General features: G+C 35.2%; 1 protein-coding gene across 50 annotated transcripts in view; it reads left to right on the top strand.

Annotated features, from left to right (window-relative positions):
- The window catches only part of C2CD5 (C2 calcium dependent domain containing 5), a 164108-nt gene that overhangs the window by 33959 nt on the left and 117973 nt on the right, over window positions 1-12176 (top strand). For 25 of the 50 annotated variants that reach the window (XM_056799392.1, XM_056799366.1, XM_056799378.1 and 22 more), the window contains 2 exons: window positions 6547-6745; window positions 11373-11497. In XM_056799392.1, coding sequence (XP_056655370.1) covers window positions 6547-6745; window positions 11373-11497 — 324 coding nt within the window. Of the gene's footprint in view, window positions 1-6546; window positions 6746-11372; window positions 11498-12176 lie in introns of those variants that run through there. The other 25 variants (XM_056799400.1, XM_056799356.1, XM_056799354.1 and 22 more) reach the window with 2 other exon arrangements.

The following is a 12176-nucleotide window of genomic DNA, read 5'->3' as shown; positions in this document are numbered from 1 at the left end:
ATTTCTTAGGGAGTTCTTTAATGGCCTGTTCGATTTCTTTTTCTGATATGGGATTATTTAAGAATTCTATTTCTTCTTCTGTTAGTCTAGTCAATTTATATTTTTGTAAATATTAGTCCATATTACCTAGGTTGGCATATTTATTGCCATATAATTGGCAAAGTAGTTTTTAATGATTGCCTTTATTTCCTCTTCATTGGAGGTAATGTCCCCCTTTTCATCTATGATACTGTTAATTTGCTTCTCTTCTTTCCTTTTTTTAATTAGATTGACCTCTTTGTCTATTTTGTTTGTTTTTTCAAGGTACCAGCTTCTAGTCTTATTTATTACTTCAATAGTTCTATCACTTTTGATTTTATTAATTTCTCCCTTAATTTTTAGGATGTCTAATTTGGTTTTCTTCTGGGGGGGTTTAATTTGTTTGCTTTCTAATTTTTTGCATGTCTATAATTCATTGATTTCTGCCCTTCCTAAAATGTTAATAAATGGACTCAGGGATATAAATTTTCCTCTGAGTACTGCTTTGATTCCATCCCATAAGGTTTGAAAGGATGTCTCACCATTGTCATTTTCTTTAATGAAATTATTAATTGTTTCTATGATTTGTTCTCTGACTAACCAATTCTGGAGTATCATATTATTTAATTTCCAATTGATTTTTGATTTGGCTCTCCATGTACCCTTACTGATCATTATTTTTATTGCCTTAAAATCTGAAAGGGTTGCATTTATTATTTCTGCTTTTCTACATTTGTATGCCATGTTTTTATGGCCTAGTATATGGTCAATCTTTGTGAATGTGCCATGTGCTGCTGAAAAGAAAGTGTATTCCTTTTTGTACCTATTTATTTTTCTCCATATATCTATTAACTCTAATTTTTGTAAAATTTCATTCACATCTTTTACCTCTTTCTCATTTATTTTTTTATTTGATTTATCTAAATTTGATAGTGGTAGGTTCAGGTCTCCCACTAGTATAGTTTTACTATCTATTTCCTCCTTCAATTCTCCTAATTTCTCCATTAGAAATTTGGGTGCCTATACCATTTGGTGCATACATGTTAATTTGTGATATTTCCTCATTGTCTATACTCTCTTTTATCAGGGTGTATTTACCTTCCCTCTCCCTTTTAATCTGGTCTACTTTTGCTTTGGCTTTGTCAGATATCATGTTTGCAACTCCTGCCCTCTTTCTGTCAGTTGAGGCCCAATAGGTCTTACTCCAACCTTTAATTCTGACCTTGTGAGTATCTACCCGCCTCATGTGTGTTTCTTGAAGACAACATATGGTAGGATTCTGGATTCTAATCCACTCTCCTATTCATCTACATTTTATGGGTGAGTTCATCCTCTTCACATTCAAAGTTATGATTGTCACTTGTGGCATTTTGATATCCTTCCCTAGTTCTGTCCTTTCTTCTTTTGCTATAACCTTTTAAACCAGTGGTTTACTTTTAATCAGTCCCCTTAGTCCCCTCCCTTGATATGCTTCCTTTTCTGGCCCTTCCCTTTTTGTTCCCTTCTTGTTTTTTTTTTAGGGTATGTTAATTTCCCTACCCCCTCTCCTTCCCTCCCTTTTTGTACTCTGTCCTCCCCATCCCCTTAGTTTTCCCTTCTCCCTTACCCTGTTGGATAAGATAGAATTCAAGATCCCAGTGGATCTAGATGCTCTTCCCTCCCAGAGTTGATTTCTCTGAGAGTAAGGTTTAAGTAATACCAATTAGCACTCTCTTCCTCTCCTTCTTATAAGAGTATTCTTTCCCTCTCCTTCCTATGTGTATCTTTATATGAAAAAGATTATTTTTTAAAATTTATTTATATTTCTTTAAGTATCTCTTGGTATCAGCATTGATTCCCTCCCTCCCTTTTTCTTTCTTTTGTTTTTCTCCATATCATCTTAATGTTTCAATCTTTCCCTATGAGTGATTCTTCTAATTACTCTAATAATTAATACAATTTTTGAGAGTTACAAATAACATTTTCCCCATATATTAATATATATAATTTTATCTAATTGTAGTCCTTTTAGGAGAGAGTTTGAATAAAAGAAAAAAAACAATTTTCTCCTTTTTCCTTTCTTTCATATTTACCTTTTCATGTTTCTCTTGTTCTTTTTGTTTGGATATCAAACTTTCCACTGAGGTCTGGTCTTTTCTTTACAAATACTTGGAAATCTTCTATTTTGTTGAATGCCCACACTTTCCCCTGGAAGTATATAGTCAGTTTTGAGGGATATGTGATTCTTGCTTGAAGACCCAATTCTCTTGCCTTTCTGAATATCATGTTCCAGGCCTTGTGGTCTTTTAGTGTGGAAGCTGCCAGGTCTTGTGTAATCCTGATTTTTGCTCCTTGATATTTGAATTGTCTCTTTTTGGCTTCTTGTAAGACTTTCTCTTTAGCTTGGAAGCTCTTGAAGTTGGCAATTACATTCCTGGGAGTTGTCTTTTGGGGATTTAGTATAGAGGGTGTTCCATGAACCCTTTCAATTTCTATTTTGCCTCCTTTTTAAAGAGCTTCAGGGCAATTTTCTTCAATGATTTCTTGTAGTATGGTGTCAATATTTTTGTTTATCTCTGGTTTTTCAGGTAGACCAATGATTCTCAAATTGTCTCTCCTTCCTCCATTTTCCTGATCTGTCACTTTGTCAGTGAGATATTTTATGTTTTCTTCTAATTTGTCAATCTTTTGACTTTGCTTTATTAATTCTTGTTGTTTTGCAAGATCGTTCTCTTCCATTTGCTTAATTCTGGTCTTTAGAGACTGGTTTTCCTTTTCAGTTTGGTCTGCCCTGCTTTTTGAGGCTTCCAGCTGTTTCTCCAATTGGAAGTTCTTGTCTATCAGACTGTTGACCTCTTTCTGAATTTTTTCCCATTTTTCTTGCCAGAAGGTTTCCATCTTTTGGATAAGCTCCAATTTGAATTCTTCCAGAGCTTGTGGACAATTTCCATTTTTTGGGGGGAAGGTTTTGAGTTTGTTTGTATTTCATCCTCTTTTTCCTCTGTAGCCTAGGTTTTCCCTCTGTAAAAGTTTTCAAGAGTCACTTTCTTCCTGTTTTTCTGGTAGGGTTGGTCTTGGGCACAATGAGCCATTCCTTTGATGGTTTTCCCTTTCCTTTTTATTCAGCAATCTGAGTGAGATGGGCAGGTTCTCTGTGGAGTTAAGGAGTGGAACTTTTGCTTCAGGCAATCTCTGGAATCTCCGCAGCCTCTGCAGTTTGCTAGAGCACCTGCTGTCTGAGCTCTCCAGTGCACAGTAGTCTCCTGTGTAACCACTCTCAGGGTTAGATCCCTGGCAGTCCTAGTCAGTTCCCAAGGACCGAGGTGTGCCCCCTACTCACTACAGAGACGTCCCTTGCTCACTCACTGTCTCTGGTGAGTGCGCTGGTCCCACTCTGGTTCCCTAGGTGAGGTGGGAGAGGGTAGCTCGGCTCACATTTGGGTGCGAGCTTTTTCTCCTTCTTATAGTGTGGAAATGCTCCCCATATACCTTCAATGCTGTGCCCTACTGTAGAGTCCCTCCATTCTTCTGAAGATGGTTTTTATGTTCTTTTGAGGTAGTCTATTTTGTTGGGTGCTGGGGAGAGGAAGCGATTCGTGTCTAGATTGCCGCCATGTTTACCCAGAAGTCTTTATATGCAATATTTTCCAGTGGATCACATCTTTAAATTGACACAATCAACTGAATATCTGGATTATGTAAGAGCTCACTATGCTTTTTGTTGTTGTTGTTGCTTATAGAAGAACATTTGATTGGGTTGAACAAAATGTCGCCCTAAAGGTTTTCTTCTAAGAAGTTGCCTCCCATCCATAATTTCAAAATTCCTTGAAATAAAATAATAGGAATAACCTTGCTCACTACCCTTTAACCATTAATATCAGGGGAGTCATAAGGAAGAGAGATGTATAATATCCATAAGTATTTGTGACTGATGGAGGAAATCTGACACAAGAGTCCAAGTTGAAGATGAATTTTCTTTGGAATGTGAGAGCCTCCAAATATTTCTGTTTGTACTTGAAGCTAATAACTGCATCAAACCCTAGTGTATTTCAGAACTTACTGGAAAAGAAATATACTCACTCAAAAGAGTTTGATTTTGCCATCCCCATAGGAAAGACCAAGTGCATGAAGAATACTTTTTGTATATTATATATACATTTCTCTCCATTTAAATAGTTGGGTCTGACAATACAAAAGAATGAATTGGGCTCAGAATTAAATAAATAGGTGGAAAGTAAGATGGATTACCTTTAGGAAGTTAACAGAGCTCTTTTTTTTTAACCCCTTACCTTCCATCATGGAGTCAATAATGTGTATTGGCTCCAAGGCAGAAGAGTGGTAAGGGCTAGGCAATGGGGGTCAAGTGACTTGCCCAGGGTCACACAGCTGGGAAGTGTCTGAAGCCAGATTTGAACCTAGGACCTCCTGTCTCTAGGCCTGACACTCAATCCACTGAGCTACCCAGCTGCCCCCAACAGAGCTCTTTTAATGAAACCAAACTTCTCTTGGAAACAAAGAAGCATCTTTTTAATACCAATATTCCACCAATATTGTCATATGGCTGCACATAGACTCTGAAGAATTAAAAATGAATATCACACTATAAAGTGGCACAGGGTGGGTCTGAACAGGTTTTAACATATAACCATTAAGAATAAAAAACATTGTGGAAATGTATAATAGGAAAGGAGGGTGGGACAATCAGAGGTGAAAGATGATGGGTATATAGCCAAAGCAGTCCATTGCTGTCTTCCTAAGATCAGGTGAGGAATATGTGTGTATAGCACATTGAAAGTATTCCCTATTGAGAACTTATGGGAAGAAACAGACATAAGATGGATAGCTCTAGATGGGTTGCCCTCGTCATTTTTGGTTAGAAGATTCAAAACTGTAAGATCCACTTGAGTAGACATTGGATTAAAGATGAGGAGGGAGGATTGGATACAAGGAGACAAATTAGGAGACTTTTGTAATAGAACAGATACCAGTTGATGAAGTCTGGAACTAGGGTAGTGATCAAGTCATGTGAGGTAGAGAATAGACAATCATGGATGTAAAAATTAAAATACTTAGTAACTGATTGGATGGATTTGGCAGGTGAGAGTCATAGAAAAAAAAACTAATATGACTATCATGCAGTTTGGTAACTGGATTTGGGGTACCCTCAACAGAAATTGGGACCTTTGGAGGAGGGATGGATTTGGGGGAAAGAAAAATATGGTCTGCTTTTAGCTAGTTGCCTGTGAGACATCCTAGTTAGCAAGCAGTTAGTAATATAAGATGAGTTGAGAGGCAAATTTAGACTGGATATTTAGATTTAGGAGTTATATATATATAGAAATGATCATTGAACTTGAGGCAGTCAATGTGATTACCAAGAGAAGAGATTCCAGTTTCCATTGGATTTATGTCTTTCTAACTGTGATCTCAGGGCTGAGGGGAAAAAATCAATCCTTGAGTGGGACTCAATCCCTCCTTGTTAAAATATCTCACCTGCTCTGATGCATGGAGTGAAGAAGTGAACTCCAGGACTCCCAGTTAGACCTTGATGTAACCCATGAGCCCTGCAAATTCTTTTGAAAGACCACTACAATGTATTTCCTTCTCTGGCCAGCATTAGAGTCAGCCCTGGCTTTAGTGTGAAGGATTTAGTGTCAGAAGTGTCAACTGCTGCTGCTCCTACCTAAGGGGTGGATGCTGTCTTGTATCTTTCCTTCTTACTCCAGCTTTTGTCCCTAGAACTCCATTGAATGTCTCCATGTAGCCATATAACAATAATGACAGTTAACATTTTTATAGCACTTACTATGCAGCAGGCATTGTGTTAAGTGCTTTACAAAGATCTTATCTGAGCCTCACAATAGCCCCAGGAGTTAGTGCTATTATTATCCCCATTTTACAGATGAGGAAATGGTCCCACATTGAGGAAGCATCTGAGGCTAGATTTGAACTCAGTTTTTTTTTTTTACTTCAGGTCCAGCACTATCTGTTGTGCCACCTAACTGCTTTAGGCAGTGTACTCTTCATTGAAATGCCCCATAAACAGATTCCACTAAAATTAAAGGGACCACTATTTTCAATATTGAATGGTTTTATTTCTCTGCAAAGTCGTAGTCCCAGCAGTAAACTTGAAGACCAAGTTTATATGTGTATGAGGTAGAGTGAAGATAGATATAATGGAACTTAAGATGGTTGATGGAGTTGGAAACCAGAGTATTTGAAAGGTCATTTACATGTATATTGAAATCTAAGATTTCAACTTAAAAATACAGAAAAAATATATTTAAGTTTTTAATAAAAATAAATATCTAAATGAAGATTAGAGGTATATTGAGAAATAGTAGTATTTAATGTCCATTCCATCATTTACCAGATAAATGACCATTCTGGGCCTCAGTTTTCCTATCAATAGAATAAGGAGTTTGGGCTAATTGATATTTAAGATCCTTTCAGCTCTAGATTTGTGAAGTTTCAGTAATGTATTACCTATTTAATTTCATAGCACAGTAATTGATTTACTTTTTAAAAGACTGAATTTTTTTCTTATAGGTGAACTACAAAGGAAGATTGGTTTGAAAGTACTTGAAATGAGAGGAAACGCAGTTGTTGGGTACTTACAGTGCTTTGATCTGGAAGGAGAATCTGGATTAGTGGTACGAGCCATAGGAACAGCCTGTACACTGGATAAATTAAGTAGCACAGCAGCTTTTCTTCCTGCATGCAATTCCCCATCCAAAGAAATGAAAGAGTAAGTATGAGTAAGTGCATAACTTTTAATGAAGAAAGCTATTCATCTTTTTTCTGTACATATTCACTTTATTTTAAACATGGCCAGTAGGGTGAGCCAGCATTTTTTTTATTAACATAGTAATTTTCTGTCAGAATTCACTGTCAAAATCTGACCTATTCAGAAACCTAAAAATTCTTGTTTGTTCTTTAATCAGAGATTACAGTTTTCTGGATTAGAAAATACAATTTCTGCTGCTATATGTATTGTATTAACACTCTCCTCTTTGAACTTAATTTTGGACTAAATATCTTTGTCCCAGAAGAGTGAGTTTTTGTGGGTTGCATTTCACACATTTTCTGAGAAATCCTTAAGGACTCTTTGGTTGCTGATCTGTGTACTGTTTGTGATAATAGAGTGGTACCAAGCTAGGCTAATCCATGTATTAGAAAGATGTTTGTGTCACAGTTGTAGAAGGTAGTTAAGCCATCAGATGCCTTTAAGTAGTCTTCATTGTATATTTACTCAACCCCCTTTGGTGTTATATCTAAGGAGTATGGGTAATATTTAACATTTGGATGTATTTCAGTCAGATTAATAGAAAAATGAATTTTTCTTTTGACTACTCCTTTAAAAAATTTACTAAAATTACCTTAAAATATGAGAGAGGGGCAAAATGAGGGCAGAGGGACCTTGTTTTTCTATGTTTTGAGATGAGCATCATAGAATTTATGACTGAAAGAAGACCTTAGCAGTCATTTATTCCAATTTTAGCTCCCCATTTTGTAGCTGAGGAAACTGAAAATGAAGTTACTTGCTCAAGATTTAATATCCAGGAAGTGATAAAACTATTACTTAAAACTAAGTTTTCTGACTGCAAGTCCATTGCTTCTTTTTCTGTCCTACTTTACAAAGGAAACTAGGCAGCAGTTTCAATAGCAAGTGGTATTGGGGGACCCAGATTGTTTTTTTTCCCCTTATCACAAAAGGATTCTAAAAGAAATATTGTGTTCCCTTTTTGTTTTACTTGCAATGAACTCTACTGCTTTAGGGCATCTGGCTTCTCTAAGTATAGAGCTTGTAGCTCTCTTTATCCTTGTTTCACATGAATTACAAAGAATAAAGATAGGAGATGGTTACATCAATCTCTTTACATATTATTTGCTGCAATATTAAGTGACTAGGGAACAAATTTTGCATCTTGAAGAATCCTGTTCCATAAATTTGAATCTTCTAGGACTGTATCCTGAAGTTATTTCTCAGTTTTCTAATCCTGCTATAGTGAATTCTAATATAATGGAATACACTTATTTTGTGAAAGAGTTAAACACTTGTAATTGAGAGTATCTTCTGAAAATACCTATGAAAATAATACAACATTTCAGAATATCTCTGATCTTTTAAACTGTCTTTTTAATATTCCTGACAACTTAACAATATATAAACCTACATAAAATTTCATCCTACAACTTATATATCCATAACTGTGCATATACCCTAATAAAACAAAAGATTATTAATCAAAGAAAATTTGGTAAAGTATGGCTTCATTTTAGTTCTATGTGAAGGGTTTATAGAGCCTTCATATGTAGTGCTCAAAGGTCTTCATTTTAAGTGGTATCATTCAATTGAACCCATAGCACATATCCCGGGGATGCTTTAAGCTCCATTGTTGGTTATGTAATTAAGAAATGAAATGGGCTTTTGTGTTTTTATACAATCCAATGCTTTAAAAATATGCCTGATTTAAAATTGGTATTAAAAGTTAATCTCATTTGAATTTATGCACTTATCCCTCAGAGGGTTACTGTCTTACTTTTTAAATAGTTTGAACAAATTTAAAGTCTTTTGGTCAGCACACATTTGTAGATGGCTGTTCTATATCTGGAACCATGCAGAGCCTGGCAGTACAGATACAATCTGTGGAAGCCATCTTTGTCCTCAAGGAGATTACATTTTACATGGGAAATGAAGACCTGTTTGTCTAGATATGGAGTTACTATGAAGAGAGTAAATGCATATAAATACAAATTAGTGGCATTCAAGGTGGTTTGCAGTAACCATGATGGGAGATCAGGAAAGTCTGCACTCTGATGCTGGTGCTTAAGTTGAATTTTACAGGAGGGCAGAGTCTCAGAGGGAGTACATTCCAATATGGAAGGCAGACAATGGAAAGACCTAGAGCCTGGAGATGGAGTGTGAGTGTTCATGGGTGAGGAAAAGAGAGATCACTTTAACTCAATCACAGAGTGCTGGGAGTCAGGGAGATCATTTATAATTAGGTAGAAAAGATACGTTAGCAAGATTGTGTGAAGGACTTTGTATTTGTTTCTAGGAATCTAGTACAGTTTAGTCATATAGGTCTGAACTCAAGGAATATTATCTTGGCAACACTGTTGATGAGGGACTGAAGTGGTGTGGGGAATCTTGAAGCAATAACTGATTAGGAAGCTGATGCAAGAATCTAGGGGAGAGGTGGATGAGAGTCATATATAAGGTCAGATATGAGGTATAAGAGATACAAGAGAGGTAGAACGTTCAATAGAAGAGATGTGAAGTTAGAAATGGCAAAATTTGGCAGTTGATTAAATGAATGAAGTAAGAAAGTGTGAGAAGTTGAGGATAATACCAAAGTTTTAAACTTGAGAGATTGCAAGGATGATGGTTCTTTTAGTAGAAATAAGCAGGTTTGGAAAAGGCTTAGATTTTGGAGAAGGGCCCTAGTTTTCTTTTGGACATGCTGGCAGTTGAGATATCCAATAGAAAATTTGTGATATAAAATCGAAGTTTGGGGAGCAGAGTGGAGCTAAATATATTGATAGATGCTTCATCTACCAGCAGATGATAAATAATTAAACCCATGAGAGTTGATGAGGTCCTTGAGAGAGAGAGTGAAGGAAGAGTAGGTGGGCCTAAGGCAGTGGAATCTTCTTTAAATGTTTATACTATCCTTAAAGAAAAAATATGTTGTGTAAAATGCTTTTTAAAATGATTTATCTGTCTGCAGTTAAGAAAGTTAAAATTTTAAATGCTTTTATCAGCATATAACTATAGTACAGATATCATTAAATGTAATGTACATTAATTTCATTTTTTGAAGGGTAGGATTTTCCATTGTAAGATTTCTTTTGTTCATCATGGTGGTTTTGTACCATTTTATCTGAGTAAAATAATGCAGAGACCACTGACCTCATCTATTTATTAAAATGAGACCTAACCAGAAATTATTTTGGTGATTTCTGTTGGTGGAATACCAAATAAGTAGCATCTAATTTTTATGTACATAAGTATATTATAAGAATATGGGTTCCCACATGTTATAAAAATAGGAAGACTGGCCTGCCAACCATATTGAAGATTACCATAGCCATCAGAATTGGAAGACAGTTCTTTGAGAACTATTATTCTGTGAGAATACTTTTACTGTATAATACTATTTCATCAATGATAAAGGACCATAAAATAAGGCCAATGGAGGATAGGCTTCCTAAACTTCTCTTGACTAAATGAATACTGGAGAAAAAAAGACCCAATATTTTCTTCAGTGTTTATTCACAAGAGCTTATATATATTTTAATGTGTCTTAATGAAGAAAGTATATGAAATAAATTGTATAAATACCATTCATGACCTGTAGATTTTTTTATCGAGGACATTCATATCTTTTTTAAGTAAAAATGCTTTAATTTGCACATACATGTCAAATATTGTTTACTGGTAAAGTTTTTATTATGTAAATAAATATTTTACTATACTATGCATTCTATATTTCCTAATTTAGGATGTTAACATTGCTGTCTCACAAAATTGAATTTAGATTGCCCTTTGAAAAGTGTATTTTTTTCAATTTTATTCAAGGAATCACTCAAAGGAAATTAATTTTAAAAATTATTGACTTAATGATGCATTTTTATTAGTGCTTTTTTCTGTGTATGTTGTCATCACTTTTAAAATGACACATATATTATGCATCAAGATATTTATTCTGTTGGTGGCTACATCCTTATATATTTTCACTTGATTAGAGTTCTCCTTATCCTGAACTGTCATGGTATTTTTTTTTTTGGCTCATATACCAAAATTGTTCATTGGAAATTTTTGTTTAGTTAATCATGGTATTTAAAATTCCCTTAAAGAATTTGATTTTTTAAGTGATACATTATTTAGTTTTATTAATTTCAAAGATGTAATGTGATTTAGCTCTTCGTATTCAACTTTTCAGTTTTATGGCTGTTTTCCTCCCATAAAGTCTGTACTGTGAAGTCAGTGAAAATATAGGTAAAGAGAAACCTTTTATTTTTAAAAGCAACTTTAGAACCAAAATCTTAAATTTAGCTAAGCAAGAAGATATAGCGTACTTTCTACTTGATAATTCTCTTATCAAAGATCATAGTTTGTTAACTTTTTCTTTAAAATTTGTGACTAAAATAAACCTTTAGGCAATGTGTATCTGTTTTCTCCCTTATCATCATCCCTTTTTGGGTTTCTTCTGGTCTTTTGCATGGTTAGGGATTATAACTCTTAAGAGCTGCTTAAAAATAATATGCTTTCCTCTAACTAAAGCACCCTGCAATCATTTTAACAAAACTTTGCAATCTGTTGTATATATTGTTTTCTTTTCTTCCACCTTGACTGCAAATTCTCTCAGGTCTCCGCTGGTTCACCCTCCAAGCCATGGATGCCGCTCGACTCACAACAGCCCAATTCACACTGCTACTGGCTCACGACTTACTCAGAACTTCTCTGTGTCTGTTCCCACTCTCATCTACACTGGTACGAGACTGCTCAGACTCAGGAGCTGGGAAGAGACAGGCCACAGGCAGAGTGGTCGCAAAGGGCAGGCAGGCAGGCAGTGTAGGCAGGTACCACAAATCTTTTGTCCTTCCTTTTCTCACTGGAAGTCCTGCTGTCGGTGAAGAAACTACTATATTCAACTGCTAAAACAAAGGCTGTAGTTGTTTGGAAAACAAAAGTGTCCTTTTCACTTCCAAAGTCTCTTCTATAGACCCCTACACTTGTTTTCTAGTTGTTTTTTCTCATAAATACACATTTGAATTTACAGTGGAATTCTCTGATATGTAGCTTTTGCATTTCCTTTCTGGTTATACTTGAAAACCAGAATTATAATTGGGAAGAAAATTAATTTTTGTTCAAATTATTTACATCATTTTATTTTTCCTCTTTTATAAAACATTTTAAACCTTTTATAAAACCATGTGTAATTCTATGGAAGAGACCTTGTTGGAGAACAGGTAAGCAGTGATTCTATATGAAACAGAAATGTTTTAGTGTAGTTATATCCATTTTCTTCTTTGTTTTGTTTTTAGCTGTGGCACTCTTGATGCTATAGGATAAGGAAACATTTTTTTTGGAAGATATATATGTGTGCAAATATCAGTATATTTGAACATATTTACACACATCGTTTGCAGTCATCATCATTTTTTTTCTT

This window comes from Monodelphis domestica, chromosome 5, assembly GCF_027887165.1.
Source record: "Monodelphis domestica isolate mMonDom1 chromosome 5, mMonDom1.pri, whole genome shotgun sequence".
Classification (NCBI taxonomy): Eukaryota; Metazoa; Chordata; class Mammalia; order Didelphimorphia; family Didelphidae; genus Monodelphis; species Monodelphis domestica.
The sequence above is the reverse complement of the archived record's forward strand: the minus strand, read 5'-3'. Positions and strand labels throughout refer to the sequence as shown.